The 21,571-nt window shown below is 36.5% G+C and overlaps 1 protein-coding gene across 6 annotated transcripts in view; it reads right to left on the bottom strand.

The window, feature by feature from the left end:
• LOC136038070 (unconventional myosin-IXAa-like) overlaps positions 1–21,571 on the bottom strand; it is a 266,020-nt gene that overhangs the window by 157,761 nt on the left and 86,688 nt on the right. For all 6 annotated transcript variants that reach the window (XM_065721055.1, XM_065721054.1, XM_065721050.1 and 3 more), the window contains exons 5-6: positions 14,290–14,384; positions 746–908 (exon numbers count right to left, since the gene is read on the bottom strand). In XM_065721055.1, the coding sequence (XP_065577127.1) occupies positions 746–908; positions 14,290–14,384 (258 nt within the window). The remainder of the gene's footprint in view (positions 1–745; positions 909–14,289; positions 14,385–21,571) is intronic.

The raw sequence follows: 21,571 nt of genomic DNA on the forward strand, positions 1-21,571 counted from the left end.
AATAGTAAATAGATTTGAATATTTCGACTTCACGTCTGGAAGCCTTTACCAACCAAAAAAAAAATGAATTAAGCTAAATTAAAAAAAAAAAAACATTTACAAAAGGAAAACAAAAACAATAAACAAAACTCATATCTTAATTTATCTTCTACATCTGAATTAAAAGTTTAGAATTTTAGTAGCATCTTTCTTGTGTGTTCAATTTATATCAAATTTGGCATTAAGGAGCTTGCCGAATCTCACACACACAACAACAGACAAAACAACGAGGAATTAATCCAAGACAGTGACAATTTTTTCTATCCTTAGTTGAGCATTTCGGATGTATGTCCGAGGGCCATTCTAGGCGAAGCACATACAAAATACAAAATATAATATGAGACTTGCAATAAAATGCACGATCATTGAAACTAACATTTTAAATTAAGTCGGTCCCAGAATCTTGACTTAAGGAAGTTCAACCAGTCCTGGTTGTTGTTTTCGTCGTTATTTACCAAATCCCAAAATACTGAGGAAAACCTCCAAGTTCACAGACTTTAAGAATACAATGAAAGAGCTAGGTGGATAGATATGACAACATCTCTAGACCAATAATCGACCTCCCTTCTGCCGCTATCTTATCCCTAAAAAGGAATATAACATGAAATAAATAGAGAGTACATCTGATTAAAATAAAACACAAATTTGTATAGTTTGTTAGGGTACCTAAACGCAAAACAAAAACTAAGATATGAAAAAGTCTTACCTGATTTAAGTATCGGTAGTCTGAAGGGGAGCCCAGGTGGAGCTCCCGCTTCTCATGTTCAGAGCTCCCACCAAGCAAGTGATAAAACACATGATAGTTTCTTTCGTTTTTTGCTTGATAACATATCCGAGATTTCTCCAGTAAATATTTCTGAACCAACGCTCTATAAAAAAAAAAATAAACTCGTGAAAGGTTGTTCTATCCGGTATAAAAAATGAGGAAGACACACACTCAAGAGTTGGACTTGAATCTTCTTTTCAGAGGTTTCTTCGTCAAGTACAGAGCCAAAGGGAAAATGCAATTTCAAGTTCTGAAGCTCCCTCCTTCCCAGGATTTTTTTCTAGAAAAAAATCCTAAACTACGACAGGAAGGTCTAATATGGCTCTTTACTGTTCTTATAAAAACATTTTTTTTTTTTTTTAATTAATGGTATTGAAGAGTCTGTAATAATGCTATATCATTACTATAGTTAACAAGTTATTGGAGCACCGAGTTGCCTAAGCTTCTTTGGTAACTTATCAAACTTTATCCATTAAACAAGACGCGACCTCTTTAACATTGCGTCCACTATAGATCTAGACAGTTAGATGGGCCAAATAGACCTAGTTTATACCTAAGTTTAATCCAGATTAGACCTATATTAGACCTAGAAAGTTAGATGGATTATTTTCTTGTTCAAATGGATACCAAAATATCCGTACGGTTTCCAGAGGACCTGTGGTTTACTGTTCTTCACCTGATCAGATGCAAATATACCAACAGTAAAAATCCAGAAATTGCTTAGAAGGCAATTCTAACTGCAAGTCTATTTTGCTTTTCCAGGCAAGAAATACTATACTGTGCAGGGGCAAAAAAATACGGAAATACGTTTTTAGTGTAGCCCTTCCACGAAAATAAATTTATGGATGTGACAATATACATGTAAATAGAGCTAACTTGAAGCAAATGCACTTTCCAATTCCTGTTGTGAATCACCCTGGCCATACATACTTATAGGAGGAAAGAGGGGAGAGAATTCATCTCCTCAGAAAATGCAAGCTTTCCACGAAGATTTCTAGAAAAAACTGCGAAATATACAAATAACAAAACCTAAATTTACACTTGTGTAAGTATTAGTGGCGCACATCTCTTTAGTTCATTCAGCCTATGCCCCTTTCCCCTGGCTTTTGCCAGACTGCAGTCGGTATATTACCTTTGAATTGCTCTGATAAAAATAAAAAGACGAGGAGTGGAAATTTTGGGCTCAATCGTTGTCCCACTTGAGAGTAAGATATTTTTTCTTAATGTAACTCAACTCATGTTTTACTCATCAACAGAAAATTCTAATTACTTATCGCTTTTGTCGGAAATGAAATTACGTTTTGAATAGGCCAGGCAGATATTAGGAATAAATATTCAAAATGGGTAGATACAAGAGAGAAAATACCACACTGGCAATCCTACTGACAGGCATTTACCAAATTAATAACAGGAACAAGGAATACGAGAAACAAATAATAGTACTACGAAGGAATCAGGACCTAGGGCATCAATTCACGAAAGTGCAGGGAAAGGGAGGGATTAATTTTTAAAGATACAAGGAGGGGGGAAATTTGTTGTTTTTTTTTCGGCTTTTTCCAATGATAATACCCAAAAAAAGTATTTTCCAATGGAAATACAAAAATGATTTTTTTCTAAATCCGAGAAATCTAGGGGGAAGGCAAAAAATTGAGAGAGGAGGAAGCACTCTCACACCCTCCTCCCCTCATTGACACTCCTGATCTCGACAAGACACAGATTAATAATGAAATAGCATTGTATATGGCACAATTTTGGATAAGCCTCCTTCTGCCATAAGAAGATGAGCAGAACTTGAAACCCTTTCTATAGTTCTGAAATTCAATAAAAATTTGCCAATGTGTTAAGGTTTGGTGCAAAAACTATAAATTACACATGCTTTTCTGTATTCACTAATTTAGGCGATTTAAATGAATTATTTTGGGAATCTGAAAAAGGCTAAAGAGCAATTAGTTAAAGCTTTTATATCGCATCAAAGTCTGAAATCATATACAAGTATCATTTAACATTGAAAATATAGGCAAATTTACGGCTAAAATTTCGGTAGCATCTGAGTCGAAGAGTGAATGTCAAGATTTGGGCAAAATGCGCAAATTTGGTCTTTTTTACCCCTACTCCCGTCAAATGATCTTACTTCTATTAGTGATTACTCCTACTCCCCAATCGGAACATTATATACTACTAAGTCGTAAGAAAACAACTTAGAACAAATAAGCGACGAAAAATTTCAACCAGTGAAAGCAAAAAAATTAGCAAAATATTTCGGCCAAAACACCACATGGACTTATTTACCCTACGATGTATTTATTGTGAATATCATCTAAGAAGACTTCAACATACAACAGTCTTTAAACCAAAAGTTTTGGATGTATTATAAGAAATAAGTAAGAATTAAATGTGAATTAAGGAAATGTGAAATGGCGGCTATGGAGAAAATCACGGAGGATCCGAGAGATGCACCCTGACCTTAAAATTAGGATCTGACCATATATCTAGTAATAAGCGGCAGGAAAAATACAACTAGATCCCATCCTCCAGGGCTATAGTGAAATAAAAATTAAGATTGTAAGGTAGGGACGAATTGAACTTTTTGTCAATCTATCTGGGGGCCGAAAGAAAAGCAGGACGCATTCAACTGGGTGGGGAGGAGTCTTAAGAAAAGGATGAGAACTAAAAACTTAATGAGAGGGAGTAAAGAGTGAATCTTTGAACAGATTAAGGTTAATGGGGATCCACTGCAGCTATGATGGCCTCATGTGTCTCGGTGATATCATAAGTTGTTCTAGCAGCAATATTGAACTAAATTTCCTCGGTTTACAATTAAAAGGCTTGTTCAGTAAATAAAGGTCGCTGGACAATGCATAAAGATAAGCTGGAAAAGTAGCACGTCAGATTACTGAAGTGATTAATAGTTATTGCAAATAGTAAGTAACTTCTAGTCTGTAGTATAATATGATCATCTGTAAGCCGTATGTTCCATAGAGCTCATTGTAATTAATTGTCGTTGGTTTGTCAATGGAAAAGGCTTCTGATTAGATGAAAGTTATGTCTTGCAATTACTTACGACGAATCAGAAGCTTTTCCCACTGACAGACATACGAAAACTAATTGCAATAAGCTCTAGTGAACACAATTATAATGTATAAAGATAAGCTGGGAAAGTAACACATGAGATTACTGAAGAGCAAATGAAACTTACAAATATTTTCTCATAAAACTTTTTTTTATAGGTCTGAAAACATACTGGCTAAACATTAAGTTAAAAGCGAAAATCCTTGACATATTGCTAAAGATCGTTGTTTTCGGTCAGCCATCTGGGGCCAAACGAAAAGCAGTTCGTCCCTGAATTGGGTGAGAGGTCATAAGGAAGGATTTAAGGGAAACTGGAAATTCTTGGGATGACAAAAAGAAGGAGACGTTAAATAGATTGGGATGGAGGAGTTGCTTACGTAGCTGAGTTGGTCTCAGGCGGTTTGTACTATAGTGAATCAAACAGTTCGTGGTAACGAACTGTAGTAAGGAGCGACTCGGCTCAATAGTAACCAAAACTCTAAAAAATTGAATTTTGATATCAATAGCTACATCAAAAGAATCGCATTTTAATGCTGATTTTAAATATATAACTCATCATCAAAAGTTACGAGCCTGAGAAAATTTGCCTTATTTAGGAAAATAGGGGAAAACACCCCCTAAAAGTCGTAGGATCTTAGCGAAAATGACCCCATCAGATTCAGCGTATCAGAAAACCCTACTGTAGAAGTTTCAAGCTCCTATCTACAAAAATGTGGAATTTTGTATTTTTTGCCAGAAGACAAATCACAGGTGCGTGTTTATTTGTTTTTTTTTTTTTTTTTTTTTTTTTTTTTTTTTTTTTTTTTTTTTTTTTTTTTTTTTTTTTTCCAGGGGTCATCGTATCGACCAAGTGGTCCTAGAATGTCACAAGAGGGCTCATTCTAACGGAAATGAAAAGTTCTAGTGCCCTTTTTAAGTGACCAAAAAAATTGGAGGGCATCTAGGCCCCCTCCCACGCTCATTTTTTGCCAATGTCAACGGATCAAAATTTTGAGATAGCCATTTTGTTCAGCATAGTCGAAAACCATAATAACTATGTCTTTGGGGATGACTTACTCCCCCACAATCCCTGGGGGAGGGGCTGCAAGTTACAAACTTTGACCAGTGTTTACATATAGTAATGGTTATTGGGAAGTGTACAGACGTTTTCAGGGGGATTTTATTTTGTTTGGGGGTGGGGCTGAGGAGAGGGGGCTATGTTGGAGGATCTTTCCTTGGAGGAAGCTGTCATGGGGGAAGAAAAATTCAACGAAAAGGGCGCAGGATTCTCTAGCATTACTATAAGAAAACAATGAAAAATGAACATGAAAACGTTTTTTCAAATGAAAGGAAGAAGTAGCATTGAAACTTAAAACGAACAGAGATTATTACGCATATGAGGGGTTCTAAAAATACTTTAGCATAAAGAGCGAGGTATTTAGGAGGAGATAAATACCTTGCTCTTTATGCTAAAGTATTTTTATTAATTTCAACCATTTATTCTACGGCCTTTCTGATTCAGGGGTCATTCTTAAAGAATTGGGACAAAACTTACGATTTAGTGTAAAGAACGAGGTATTAACGAGGGTACAAACCCCCTCATATACATAATAAAAATTAAAGAATATAAAAGTTTATTACGTAAGTTAATTCTAAAGTTACGTATATTTTTTGCTAATAAAAAAATTCGTTAAAATTAAAATTAATAGTTGCCTTTTTATGTAACCGAAAAATTGCATGGCAACTAGGCCTCCTTCCCCATCCCATATTTCTCAAAATCGTATGATCAAAACTAAGAGAAAGCCATTTAGCCAAAAAAGGAATTAATATGCAAATTTCATTTGAATAGTTTACGTGTGGAGAGTCAAAATCAAACATGCATTGATTCAAAAACGTTTAGAAATTAAATAAAAAAAAACAAGTTTTTTAAATGAAAGTAAGGAGCGACATTAAAACTTAAAACGAACAGAAATTACTCCATATATGAAAGGGGTTTTTCCTTCTCAACGCCCCGCTCTTTACGCTAAAGTTTGACTCTTTCTCTTAACTCTACATTTTAAAACAGTAAAAAAAACTTTAGCGTAAAGAGCGGGGCGTTGAGAAGGAAAAGCCCCTTTCATATACGGAGTAATTTCTGTTCGTTTTAAGTTTTAATGTCGCTCCTTACTTTCATTTAAAAAACTCGTTTTTTTTATTTAATCGCCAGTAGTAGCACTAGTAGTAGTATATTTTAACGGGATATTTATTTATATCAACTATTACCTTGATATACAAGTACATAGCATATTTCAGTTACTTCACGCAGTTTTCCACGCTAGGCTTAGATAATGATCGATTGTCCTAAATCAAATAATATTACGTGCCTTTTTTAAAGTTTGCAGTTAAGACTACTACATATGGTTACCGGTCTTTTTGCATTGATCGTATATCCCTCTTGGTCAAAACAAAATACGTCCTATCCTCTTTAACAGCGAATGTGTTCTGATATCAAACAGGCGAGATATGTCATCGATCCAGCAATGAAGGCTGTATGTCAGACCAGGAGAAATGGCAAAAATATATAGGGAGGGTATATGAATAGGAATTGACGAACTCGACTGGTTTTTTTCTTCCACCAAAGGATTTTAGCAATCAACATAAATCTAGTTCAACAAATGGCCTATTATTTTTCTTGATTACCGAAATTCGTTGGCGTCGGGAAAGAAAGAATCGGATTTCCGAAGCCAACTTATACAAAAAAAAACAAAAAACATTTGCTCTCTACACGACTTAACTATCTCAAGTCATGAGAGCAAAAAGCTGAAGCCTCGGCAGAAGCGTGCATTAACTGATCCATCAAGGGCATCACAAAGAAACTATTTTATCTTCCTTTTTTCAGAGTCACACTTCGGTGCATGCATTTTCTTTAAAGCCTTTTGCATTTAAGAAAACCTGCCATGACATAAAAATATGCTGTAATTTACGGATTAATTGCAACGCAAAAGGCGCGTTTTGCATAAAATCGCTTCTATTCTGCGCCAGCATTTAACTTATCCACTTGTCATCACATTTGAACAATATGATACGCTTCTTTGGTGATGACTCCATTTAAATCTGATCCTTTAAACAAACGCCTGGAACTACACAAAAATTGTCCACCAGCCAAGTTTAATCAGCGACAATTAAACGAATCCGATAGAGGAAACCAAAGTTGACTCCCTGTCTAAGTATCTGGCAGAAAAATTATCAAAAAATTTTCTCATGCAAGAATCATAGTTCAATGAGGGTCTGATAAAAACAACAAGTACTTGCCAATCTATATCCTTGTAATATAATTTATAGACACCAAGGATTTTTTTTTCGATTCTCTATTAGCCAGCATACTATTATGTCAAAAGAAATATTGTAACATGACATACTTAATTATTGGAATTCATGGTGGCGTGGCTAATTGTCAAGTCCAGAAATTGGTAGTCTGACCAATCGGTAAGATTTACCAACGGTAATGGGCTTGAAAATTATTGTTAAGAAGACTAATTAGCTTAGACTAGGAATAAGTGAAGGTGAAGATGTGATGTTGGTTAACGAGAGGATCGATCAATTGGATACCTGCACTTGCCTAGGTAGTATTATTAGTAAAGATGGTGGACGCAGTGAAGATGTTAAAAGTGGAAAAGTGGAATAGACAGAGCCCAGTGCGTTTTTCACAAGTTGAAAAAAAGTGTGGAATAATAGGAAGATAAATTTGCGAAGCAAGAACAGAATAATGAGTGATGATAGAGGACAAGTAGGATTCTGAAACGTGGGTACTCCGAAAGATGGATGATTTGTTAGATCTTTTCCAGAGGAATTGTCTAGGGATCGTTTTGGGTACCCGTCTGACTGACCGTTTTTCAAACAATAAGCTCTACAAAGAATGTGGTTTTATCCCGCTTTTTAGGGTTATAATGAGAATGAGGTTGAGATGGCTAAGACACATTCTGCGAGGGAAAGATGACAAGATTAACAAAGACTGTCCTTTTCAGCCAGCCATCTAGGGCCAAACGAAAAGCAGGTCATCCCAGAATTGGGTGGGAGGTGGTCGTAGGGAAGGACTTGATAGAAATTGGAACTTCTTGGGAAATTGTAAACAAGAAGTCTTTAAATTGACTGAGATGGAGGAGTGTCCATAGCTGTGTTGGCCTCAGGTTGCTTAGTGCTGCAATGTCCTGTTAGTAGTGGTAAAGTCTACCTGTCAGTGGTTACTCATGTAGGCTACAATGAAGTTTTAAAAAAAAATGTGACACCAACGAAATACATAATCACAGTCTTTCGAACACCTTTAGTGCGTCTTAGCCACTTAGCTTTAACCAATTCAATCAGTCCAACGGCAGTGTATAGAAAAACCAGAGTATGGATAACCCATATGGAGAGACGTTCAAACAAACTTCACCGCTCGCGGTATAATGGGACCTCTAACAACATGGAGAAGGATGACAGAATACCGAAGATTGTCCTTTTTGGCCAACCGTCTGGGGCTACACGGAAAGCAGGTCGTCCCTGTCTGGGTTGGGAGGATGTCATAAATAAAGATTTAAAGGAAATGGGGAACTTCCTGGGATGGTGTAAAGAGGGAGGCTTTAAATAGATTAGGTTGGAGGAGGAGCGTGCGTAGCTGTGTTGGCCTCAGGAGGCTTGGTGTTGCAGTGAGTTATTAGTAGTAGTAGTAGTAACAACATGGAGAAGGGATCCATTAGTCACTCTTATATTTGCATATTGAACAATTTTTCTGCATTGCTCTTTTTTGGAATTAGTGTGGGTTTTCACGTGGACTCCACTTCCCTCTGTGCTCGTGCAGTTTTCAAAGAAATGGTTCATATCTAGTTCTGTCTAATTACCGCCCCCCCCCCTAGTAAAATAATAATAAGTACTAAATGGTAAAGACAGAGATACATCAAGCACAGTGGAAAAAAAATATTCAACTCCAGATTCATTATTATTATCACTGACAAATATAGGCTACTATAGTGAAAAATAGCTGTTATCAATAAGGGTTTATCAAAGTTTTGGTTTGCCTTTTTTTCGTAGTGCATTTCACTTTATTTTTTATTTTTTTTACTTTTGGTTTCCTAGCTGAAAGGACATCTCTCTCTCCAACTAATCTCAAACCTTGTCATTCACAAAAACTCATTACTTTATGCCAAGATAAAAAGTTAGAAGAGAAAGAATTTCTGCACATTTCACAGAAAATTCCAAGTCTAGCAAGACAATATTTACTTTTTCCTTGGATTCCAGTTCAGGCTCAAAAGCCGACTATCGAAAAGAAATACGCTTGTATGACCTGTGAACAGTTTCAGTCGTTGTCTTTGGAGACGGTGTCACATGTTTCACTTTCAAATTTCACAATACACCATGAGTAGATAATTAAATAAAAAAAGTCTTTTTCAACTTAAAGTAAAGAGCAACATTAAAACTTAAAACGAACAGAAATTATTACATATATAAGGGGGGATTGCTCCCTCCTCAATACCTTGCTCTTTAAGCTGAAGTTTAACTTTTTGTTCCAATTATTTAAGAATGACTCCTGAAAGACAAGGGCCGTTTAATTAGAATAATAGATTTTTTAAAAGTACATAAAAAATTTCAGTGTAAAGAACGAGGTAATGAGGAGCGGGTAGCCCCATCTTATGCGTAATAATTTCTGTTTGTTTTAAGTTTTAATGTTGTTCCTTACTTTCAGTAGAAAAAACTTGTTTTTTATTTCGTTCATGGTCTTTTTTTCAATAGTGCCGGGAAGTCCAGCTCCCCCTCCATGAAAAACTCCCTTCCCCGCGAAAAATTTCACAGCTTGCAGCTCTTCCCTAGTGGGGAGTCAAGTCATCCTCAAAGACATAGTTATTAGATCTTTCAACTATGCTGAACAAAATCGCTATCTCAAAGTTTTGGTTTGACAACTTAGGTAAAAAGGGCCGTGGGTGGAGGGCTTGCTACCCTCCAATATTTTTAGTCGCTTAAAACGGGCACCAGAACTTTTATTTCCAATCAAATGAACTTTCACTCGATCTTCTAGATCACTGGTTCGATAATCACCCCTGAAAAAGAAACGCATCCGTGATCTTGCTCCTGACATAAAAAAAAACAAGAGCTAAGAGCTCATATGGCACTTGTGACGAGGCAAGAAGAGCTAAGAGCCAAGAGATCATATTGTATGAGCTCTAGCAAAATTCCATGAATCAATAGATTGATTTAAAAGGAAAATAAGAGGTTTAATGCCGGTCAGGATTTAAAATAAAGCTCTGAGTCACGATGTCCTTCTAAATATCAAAATTCATTAAGATCCGATCACCCACTCGTATGTTATAAATACCTAATTTTTTCTAATTTTTCCTCTCCCTTTAGCCCCCCAGATGGTCGAATCTGGGAAAACGACTTTATCAAGTCAATTTGTGCAGCTCCCTGACACGCCTACCAATTTGCATCGTCCTAGCACGTCCAGAAGCACCAAACTCGCCAAATCACGGAACCCCTCCCCCCCAACTCCCCCAAAGAGAGCGAATCCAGTACGGCTACGTCAATCACGTATCAAGGACATTTGCTTATTCTATCCACCAAGCTTCATCCCGATTCCTCCACTCCAAGTGTTTTCCAAGATTTCCCCCTCCAACTCCCCCCAATGTCAAAAGATCTGGTCAAGATTTGAAATAAGAGCTCTGAGACATGAATTCCTTCTAAATATCAAATTTCATTAATATCCGATCACCTATTCGTAAAATAAAAATACCCCAATTTTCACGTTTTCCAAGAATTCCGGTTTTCCCCTCCAACTCCCCCCAATGTCATAGGATCTGGTCTGAATTTAAAATTAGAGCTTTAAAGCGCAAGACCCTTCTAAATATCAAATTTCATTAAGATCTGGTCACCCTTACGTAAGTTACAAATACCTCAATTTTCAAAATTACCCCCCCCCAACTTCACCAAAGAGAGCAGATCTGGTCCGATTATGTCGATCACGTGTCTTAGACAAGTGTTTATTCTTCCCATCCAGTTTCATCCTGATCTCACCGATTTAAGTATTTTCTAAGATTTCCGGTTCCCCTCAACTTCCCCCGCCCAGTTACGCTGGATCCGGTTGAGATTTAAAATAAGAGATCTGAGTCACGAGGTCCTTCTAAATATGAAGTTTCATGAAGATCCGATCACTCCTTCGTAAGTTAAAAATACGTCATTTTTTTCTAATTTTTCAGAATTAACCCCCCCCCCCCTAATAGAGCGGATCCGTCTCAATAATGTAAATCAAGTATCTAAGACTTCTGCTTATTTTTCCCCCACCAAGTTTCATCCCGATCCCTCCAATCTAAGCGTTTTCCATGATTTTAGGTTCTCCCACCCCAAAACTCCCCCCAATATCACCAGATCTGTTCGGGATTTAAAATAAGAGCTCTGAGACACGATACCTTCTAAATATCAAATTTCATTGAGATTCGATCACCCGTTCGTAAGTTAAAAATACCTAATTTTTTCTAATTTTTCAGAATTAACCCTCCCCCCAACTACCCCAAAAAGAGCGAATCCATTCCGGTTATGTCAATCATGTATCTAGGACTTGTGCTTATTTTTTCCACCAAGTTTCATCCCGATCCCTCCACTCTAAGTGTTTTCCAAGTTTTAGGTTTCCCCTCCCAACTCCCCCCCCCCAATGTCACCAGACCTGTTCGGGATTTAAAATAAGAGCTCTGAGACACGATATCCTTCTAAATATCAAATTTCATTGAGATCCGATCACCCGTTCGTAAGTTAAAAATACCTCATTTTTTTCTAATTTTTCAGAATTAACCTCCCCCCCCCTCAACTACCCCAATGAGAGCGGATCCGTTCCGGTTATGCCAATCATGCATCTAGGAATTGTGCTTATTTTTCCCACCAAGTTGCATCCCGATCCCTCCACTCTAAGTGTTTTCCAAGATTTTAGGTTTCCCCCTCCCAACTCCCCCCCCCCCAATGTCACCAGATCCGGTCGGGATAAAGTAACAGCTCTGAGATACGATATCCTTCCAAACATCAAATTTCATTGAGATCTGATCAACCTTCGTAGGTTAAAAATACTTCAATTTTTCTATTTTTTCCGAATTAACGGGCCCCCCACTCCCACCCCCAGACGGTCAAATCGGAAAAATGACTATTTCTAATTTAATCTGGTCCGGTCCCTGATATGCCTGCCAAATTCCATCGTCCTAGCTTACCTGGAAGTGCCTAAAGTAGCAAAACCGGAACCGACAGACCGAGAGAATTTGCGATTGCTATATGTCACTTGGTTAATACCAAGTGCCATAAAAATGCAAAATTCAACATTTTTGTATATAGGAGCTTGAAACCTCTATATAAGGTTCTCTGATATTCGGAATCCGATGGAGTGATTTTCATTAAGATCGCTCGATGTTTTGGGGATATTTCGCCCCTTTTTCAAAAATTGGGCTAATTTTCTCGGGGTCGTAACTTTTGATGACTAATATTAAACTTGATAATTTTGATATATTTTGATTAAGCATCAAAATTCGATTCCTTTGATGTATCCATTGTTATCAAGACTTTGTTTCTTAGAGTTTCGGTTAATACTGAGCCGCATTACTCCTCACTTACATTTCGCTGCCACGAATTGTTTGATATTGAAAAATTATCAACAAATCATCCACGAAAATATGAAAAAAGGCAAGAAATTTCAGACAGTAACAATGATGGTACTGGTTTATATTTTATTCCATCTGTAAAATTGTAAAAAAAAAAGCGAGTAGAAAAAGAACAACAAATAAAAAGTCTAAAAAAAAAGAAGACCAAAAGAACAATCTGATCTAATGAGCATACTCCCAAGTTTCTGCGAACATGAGGTGGAGGTTTGGATGAGAAAGGGGCTGTCCACCTCCAACACGGAATAAATTCTGCTCATTTTGGGGTTTCATTTACTTTCATAATAACAGCGTAGACCAGAAACATTCCCAGAAATCATAAGACAGAAGATACCCATTTCGTTTTTTTTCATTTCTTTTGTAACCCCCCCCCCCCCCCAAACAAAATTCTGATTACGGCCCTGGGGGGTTATAAATCAATTTCTACCTCCAATCCCCTTCTCGTCTCTCCATTAGAACTAATTCTGTATTTATTTGATGCCTCAATGAGAGCTTGGATGCTTTGGCATTAAAATGCATCCTTTAACGCCCTCCCAAACTACAAAAAAAATCAGAGAACACCATTGTATAAGTTTAAGTGCCTTTTTAAGTTTTGTAATTTATCCATTGCTTCCAGATAGTATTTCTTATTGTGAATCGTAGGGAAATTTTTCACGGGGGACGTTTTCTGCGGGGGGCGGGGTATCTAGGGGAATTTTCGGCGGGAAGTAAATTTTTGGGAATAATTTCCTTTCAAAGAGGATGTATTTTCCAGGAAGGGGGTATTTTCCACATGGGGGGAGGATATTTCCCAGGGTGGGAAAACGCCTAGAACCGGCTTTACATCTACACTACCAAGTTTTCTTTAATAGTGTTTGCTTTATAATGTTGCTGTTCCCAATCACCCGTTTACAGCGTACTAGAAATTTACAGCAATAAGATAACTTAGACCTAAAGTTCTATCACCACTCGATGCAGCTTTTTTTAATGTTTTTTTTTTTTTTTACGATAATTCTATAAAAAGCATGCAGAAATGATCAATAGCTTTGAATTAAGCCTTACAACATCTCGATGTTCAATGATCGATGCTACGAAGTTCCAGTTGCCTCGTAGTTCTTGTAGCGTCAATTAGGGGGGGGGGGTCTGTTTCCCTCTCTGGATTTAGAAGAATACTTTTTTTGAACATTTTCATTAAAATATACCCTTTTTGGTATTTTCATTGAAAAAAATCTCACCCCTCTAGATGCTAAAAATACATTTTGCCTCCCTCACCTCAACTCTCATAAATTGACCCCACTGTCCTAGAATTAGTCTAGCCACTAGGACTAGCCTGGTTCTATCATTCAGGAGACGACTAATGAAAATAGCAAGGGGGCTCAGAGGAGGAATATACTAGTTTTTGTCCTCCAGAATTGACACCCAAATTGCAGTTTTTGAGCGTCATACGACACTCAATGATGGCGTTACCAGGTCAAATTTATATAAAAAAAAACGACTAGATATGAAAAAAAGCTTTCAAATGAGCCCTTAAAGAGCTCTCTATTATGTTCCAGTGCCATACTAGTAGTGGAGGAAAGGAAAGGAGGACAAATCATTACTTCCCATCCAAAAAGTAGTGATCCTTTATTGTTAAAGGTGGGGGGGGGGTAATCCCCCTATTTCAAGTTGTCCACCAAAAAGATTCCGATGGTGCATTTTTTATTTTGATCCAACTCCTCGACAGTGATGAAACCCCATAAACCATATAGAAGGGTAACCCAAAAGTACTCGATATACACACACATTAAAAATATAAAGTAAAAGAGCCATCGAACGTACCCATGAACCAGTCCATTTTCTCTGTACGTAACTTGTATAAATTTGCCAAATCGACTAGAATTGTTATTGTGGGCAGTCTTTGCGTTACCAAATGCCTAGAAAAAAATTATTCACAGAAAAAATGTTTCACAAAAAATATAAATAAATGTAAGATTCTTAACACATCTTAAGAAGCCTGTAGTGTGGTTCCCAGAGGATTCTCGTTAATTGGGTTTATGTAAAATTTATTACAGTAGCAATGGCGTAGTTTTCACATATAAATCACTTAAACAATGTTTACGCAACATTTTGTAAATTGTGAATACACAAATCCATTTTATGAGCTAAATGACATTTTAGGATTGTACCACGTGAAGGAAATTCCAGCCGACGTGTAAAAAGGCCACAGGCGCAGTTTCTTAAAAAAAGAACTATTCTGACTTCTAGCTTTTCGATGGGCAGAAAACTAAAAAATTAATTAATTTAAATAATTGTGAAAGGTTTAGGGTACAATCTAGACATACAATTCAGATACATACATATATACAAACATATAATGTTGCACAATGAAAAAACCTTAAGGTGGAAAATGTACCGTACATAATGCCTTAAGTATGAATTCTTTTTATTGTGACAATGTACCATTCTCTTGATGCACCAAGAATTGTGAGAGGAATAGCCTAGTATGCAATAAAAATCGATTTTTAAATTGTATAAACTGTTAAAACTATAAAGAACCAACACCCTTTAAATATTCTTCTCATAACTACAAATAAATCACTGATATTCTAAGCATTGGTTGCTATCTCAATGGCTACAATGTAATAAGACAAGTAATGAAGCCTGACGGGATAGCTTCAGGTACTTGGAGGATGGTGCTATACAAAGTTAAGACATAGGCAAAGTTAAAAGATAAGGTTAAAAGATAAAGTTAAAAAGATAAGATAAAGGCAAAGTTAAAAGATAAGGCAAAGGCAAAGTAAAGATAAGACAAAGTTAGAATAACAAAGTTATTCTATAGGAGCAAATTTGTAAATTACCGATCGTAAATACATTTTGAAGATGATATAAATACCGGTTTGGCACCAAAGTCATTTAGCACCTTTTATATTTCCGTAGCCATGCTGTAGCCTACCAAGCCAGGAAAAAAAATCCCAGTCTCCTCGACAAAATTGGCACTCAAGTCAAGTGCTGAACTCGACAAACAATAAAATTAACAAACGACGAAGCCTTCGACAAGGGAAAATTATCAATCAAAACAGTAGCTCCTCTACGTTTCAGTCCTGGCAGTAGGCCTACAGAATTTACTCTGTCATCAAATTTCTCACACGAAGGCTTCAAATCATAGCCAAAAAAAATGTCCCCTTAGGAATCAGGGAAGTCTGGAAGAGGGCGTATGCAACATAACTATTTTTTCTAATAGTTTATTAGGTCTTTTTTTCGTGGGAGTTTGCAAAATAGACAGGAGAGCAACGTCAAAAATTTATTACGTAGGGTGCTGAAGACGGCCACTGTGTATGTGACCGAAATATCCAGATACTTTTTTTTTACCGCTGAAGACGGCCACTATATATGTTACTGAAATAATCAGATTTTTTGTACTGCTGAAGACGGCCACTGTATATGCGACCGAAATATCCAGAGACTTTGTTTTTACTGCTGAAGACGCTCACTATATATGTGACCAAAATATTCAGAGATTTGGTGCTGTTTCACGGTCAAATAAAAGGATTTGTCCCTGTTGAACTGTTATTTACACCAGATTTATTGTAATTTTTATTTCAGTATAGGTCTTCACTCCCGGGACAATTCTATGCAGAGGAAGTATTTGAATAATAGATTCTAATTTCAATAACAAAGATTCCAAATTCTATAAAAGAAAAAAGTCTAAAATTTTTTTTTTAAAAAGATGTGAAAAGACCAAAGGGCTGTGCATTGGGTCGCTTGGCTTAGGGCGGATGCAGCCGGGGTAGTCTAGAAGCCTGAATGAAGAACTGAAGTAGGTTCACGGGCGAACATATTAAGAAAAGGGGATGAAATGAAAGCAAATTATACAGAAAACATGAGAATGAAAAAGATCAAATTTACTAGCAGAAGGACTAGACTGTGTTCACAACTTTAAAAAAGATGTGAAAAGACCAAAGGGCTGTGCATTGGGTCGCTTGGCTTAGGGCGGATGCAGCCGGTGTAGTCTAGAAGCCTGAATGAAGAACTGAAGTAGGTTCAATGGCGAACATATTAAGGAAAGGGGATGAAATGAAAGCAAATTATACAGAAAACATGATAACGAAAAAGATCAAATTTATTAGCAGAAGGACTAGACTGTGTTGCCGCAAACTGAGGGAAAGAGCAGGGGAGACTGTGTTCCTAGATGTTTCAACCCCTTAGATTAAAAAAAAAAATTTTTGGAGCATTTTCATTAAACAATGCCGTTTTTTGTACCTCCACTGAAAAATTGACAGAATTACAATTCACCCCCACCCTTGACACTGAGAAATATATATAATACCCCCTCCCCTTAATTTTCTTGAGTTGACGCCACTACTAGGCTTAAAGTGCCTTTATACAATTTCAAGGAAGGTTTTGAGCGGTGTAACACAGTAAAAACTTAATTAGATATCATGTCTATTCTCCTCTAAATTGAGAAATTTCCTTCTTCCGCTTCTAAAATTGTTCAAGTTTTCCATTCAAAGACAGCATCCCCTCCTCCTCGCCTCTCACACCAATTTTTTATACCAGATTCCAAATATCTTCACTTGATAGCAACATGAGACGATTTCTGATGTATGTGTATCCAACTTGAGTGCCACGCAAGTTTGTTTAATGAATGACTAAAAATCAGCTAAAAAGCATCTTAAAACAATACGTCCTAAGAAATAATAGGCGATAACTAAAGCAGGCACGTAAGATATTTGTCATCTTTCATACCGTTTTGCTAAGCAGTTTCAGTGTGGCAAGGCCATGCTGACAGGCAGCCTTTATCAATGAAACAAGCGAAACTTGTTATAAAATTCCGGATATACAAAGCAGAAGAAATTGAAAAGACTGCCTTTTTATATGCTAATAGTACTAATTTATATTTTGAGTTTTTAAAGCTTTTTTGCCTATTTCTGTGCTTAAAATTATATAAAATTATATTTATGCTTAAAATTAAAATTATATTATATTTAAAATTATATAAAATAATATTATATTTAAAATTATTATATATCAGATTATTTCGTATTATATGTCAGGCGATCCAGCTTCATTGTCAAAATATGATAGATAACATTAAGCCGGCAGATGTGCAATGGCACCATTTCACAAAAAAATAAGGGGGGTAATTATTTTTCATTTTCTTCATGAAGATCAAGGCCGTATCCAGGGGACGGGGTACAGGGTTTTGACCCCCCCCCCAAACAAAGAAAACGTACAAAACGTATATAAACATTTTTATGTAGTTTTTAAAGTTTTTGTAACCCTGATCCTCGATGCGCTCTTCATGAATATATTAAAGAACATTTTTTCAAAATTAAGAGAGGGATTTTTGTCTTTCCTGGATTTTTTTCTAATGAAAATATTAAAAAAAAAAATACTTTTCAGAATCTAGGGGGCGGCAAATGCCATATCAAAAGAAATGTTTCACGCATTGGTATTACTATCAAAGTTTTCAGACAATACTGAAGAAATTAAAGCGATCTCAAACTAATTGCGACCAGGACTGGTACCTCTAGGGATCTACCACTTGATTCTGCAATTCTTTATTATTTCAGTGATTTTTTTTTGTTACAGCGATTTCAACGATTTTGTAAAGCCTATTTTCACCTTTCGGTTTAGATTTTTTTTTTCTGTTTCTGTTCTTTATATGAACTTCTGTCCTTCAAAAGGTGAAATTAGCTATAATTAAAAGCCCTCAAAAGAAAAAAAAAATAGTCCACTGTAAATTCCACTGTAAAAAGCTTAAAATCGAATATCTTATTTTGACATAAAAATAAATATAGATAGGATTTTAGCATGTTTTTGTTTTTAACGACAAACTTAGCTTCCTTGCAAGACAAACCGTTGCCCAAAATGAAATAGCGGATCTGACACTTTTTTTCGTAGATAGCCTATGTCAGAAAGTGAGAAAGATCCTCTAGTGGAGTTGGGGACGAAGGCGTTGATTTTGCCACTGGCACGAAGAATATCTAAGTATAAATTGTCAAAGTGGTCATATATTCAGTCACACGATAAAAGTTTTGCAATGTTTGTCCCATTTAAATCTTCCAATTAGACTGTTTCCATCAAAAGTATGCCTTTCTTCCGCCCTCCTTTAAATTCAAAATACACGATACACATTTTGGTTCTGGACAGGATGACACGTCCTTCTTTACAAACAATATGAACTCGTTTTGTTGCTCTATTTTATTTACGTTCATGATTTTAATCTGTCATTTAATCTAGAAATTTGAATAAATCATACTGGCCGAGTTCTCTATGATAAATGTAGCAACAATGGAAACATTCTAATGAATGATGCACTTTTTTCAGTATACAACGAGGAAGGAAGTGAGGCGGAGAGCAGTGATTGTGTGGCTAACAGACATGCACTCTTTGAGAAACACCACACGCTAACAATCAGGGTACATTCTATTTGTATGCTGTTGTTTTTCTTGAAAGGGGGGGGGGTGAGATCCCACTGTTCATTTAAACACTCTGGACAAAGGAAGTACAAACAAGGATTGTATGGATTCCCATACAATCAAACCAAACAACCCAGTCGTAGGAAAATAAGAGGAAGTAGGCAATACCAGCGTTTCTAACCCCTTCCTCTATTAGAAAAATCCGGATAACCCCATTCCGGACCTGAGCAAACAGTATATAAATTAACATTTTAGAAACCAACATATACGCCGGCCTAATAGAATACAAGAGCAACGGACGCAATAGGCAAAAAAAAAACAGGGCTCTGGAGTCGGTTATAATTATATCCAACTCCAACTCCAGACATTTTCAATATACCTACTCCAATTCCGCATCCGACTCCCTTCAGAGAAAGTTTACTAAAACTGCGATTCTGACTCAGTCTCAACAGCCCAGTTTTAAAGCTTAGTTTAACTAGATTTTATAAGTTATAACAGACCCCGAGTCCAGCCCCAACTCCAGGTATTTTCAATATACCTACTCCAACTCCGAAACCGACTCCCTTCAGAAAAAAAGTTTACTAAAACTGCGATTCCGACTCCGTCTTCACAGCCCTGTTTTAAAGCTTAATTTAACTAGATTTTATAAGTTATAACAGACTCCGAGTCCAGCCCCAACCCCAAGTATTTTCAATATATCTACTCCAACTCCGAATCAGACTCCCTTCAGAAAAAGTTTACTAAAAATGCGATTCCGACTCGGACTCAACAGCCCTGTTTTAAAGCATCATTCAACTTCATAAGTTACAACAGACCTTGAGTCCAGCCCAACTCCAGATATTCTCAATATACCGACTCCAACTCCGACTTCATTCAGCAAAAATTACCATTACTTCGACTCCACTGCCCTGAGAGAAATACAGCAAAGAATAGAAAAGTGGGGTCTCTAATCAGTGAAGTGGGACATCTAACCTCCCCCGTCCAGACATTATTTACCTACCAGGTCATACTCGAAAGGTTCTCCAGTTGTTTTGTGAATTTAATTGCTACCTTGTCATTCCCTCAAGGCGGGTATGTAGGGTAACACAACAATTTGATACAAGACTATTTACATCTAAATTTCACCAAAAATATTTCTTTTCAAGTCTTTATGATCATGGGGTACTATCATTTTTTCCGCTGAGTATATTTTAAAGCCCAGGAAATATTCTAATTACGCCAAAAAATAATTGAAAGAGCATTTTTATACCAAGTAAAAAAAAAACTAAGAAAAAGCTTTGACACTGACGCAAAAACAAAATAAAATTACACTAAAATTATACAAAATATTGTTTGAATCATAAATCCAGTAAGCATTAAAAAGAAAAATATTATGACATCCTCGTTACTTGAATTAGCCAATCATCACTATCATCATTTGTAATCAATCAAAGATACAAACTTTGAATGCTACTTTTGTCCCCTTTATAATATCAAGCATGAAAAAATACAAAACGACCATCTAAGCTTGATTTCTTTTTCTTTTTTTTTAATTCAACTAGTTAATTGCCTAATTCAAAAATCTCATCTAATCGATTTTCAAACAGTTCGTGGTAACGAACTGTAGTAAGGAGCGACCCGGCTCAATAGTAACCGAAACTCAAAAAATGAAATTTTTATACCAATAGTTACATCAAAAGAATATTTGCCAAATTTTAGAAAATAAGGGGAAACACCCCCTAAAACTCATACAATCTTAACGAAAATCACACTAGCAAATTCAGCGTATCAGAGAACCCTATTGTAGAAGTTTCAAGCTCTTATCTAGAAAAATGTGGAATTTCGTTTTTTTGCCAGAAGACAGGTCGCGGATGCGTGTGTATTTGTTTTTTTGTTTATTTGTGTTTTTTTTCCCAGGGGTGATCGTGTCGACTTTAGTGGTCCTAGAATGTCTCGAGAGGGCTCATTCTAACGGAAATTAAAAGTTCTAGTGCCCTTTTTAAGTGGCCAATAAAATTGGAGGGCACCTAGGCACCCTCCCACGCTAATTTTTTCCCAAAGTCACCAGATCAAAATTCTGAGATAGCCATTTTATTCACCATAGTCGAAAAACCTAATAATAAGAGCTATGTCTTTGATGACGACTTACTCACCCACAGTCCCCGTGGGAGGGGCTGCAAGTTACAAACTTTGACCTCTGTTTACATACAGTAATGGCTATCGGGAAGTGTACAGACGTTTTCAGGGGGATTTTTGTGTTCGGGGGGGGATGAAGTTGATGGGGGTTACGTGGGAGGATCTTTCCATGGAGGAATTTGTCATGGGGGAAAAGAATTCCACTGAAGGAGGCGCAGGATTTTCTAGCATTATTTAAAAAAAAAACAATGAAAAAAAAAAATATGAAAAGTTTTTTTCAATTGAAAGTAAGGAGCATCATTAAAACTTAAAACGAACAGAAATTATTACGCATATGAGAGCTTTACCTTTTCGTAGTACCACGATCTATACGTTAAAATATTTACAGTAATTTCAACTATTTATTCTACGACCTTTGTTATTCAGGGGTCATTCTTTAAAAATTGGGACAAAATTTAAGCTTTGGTGTAAAGAGCGAGGTAATGACGAGGGGGCTGAACCCCCTCATATACGCAATAAAAACACGAAAATGGAAGTTCTTTACGTAAGTTAATTCATAAGTTACGTAAATTTTTTACTAATGA

Source organism: Artemia franciscana, chromosome 17 (genome assembly GCF_032884065.1).
Source record: "Artemia franciscana chromosome 17, ASM3288406v1, whole genome shotgun sequence".
NCBI classification, from domain to species: Eukaryota; Metazoa; Arthropoda; class Branchiopoda; order Anostraca; family Artemiidae; genus Artemia; species Artemia franciscana.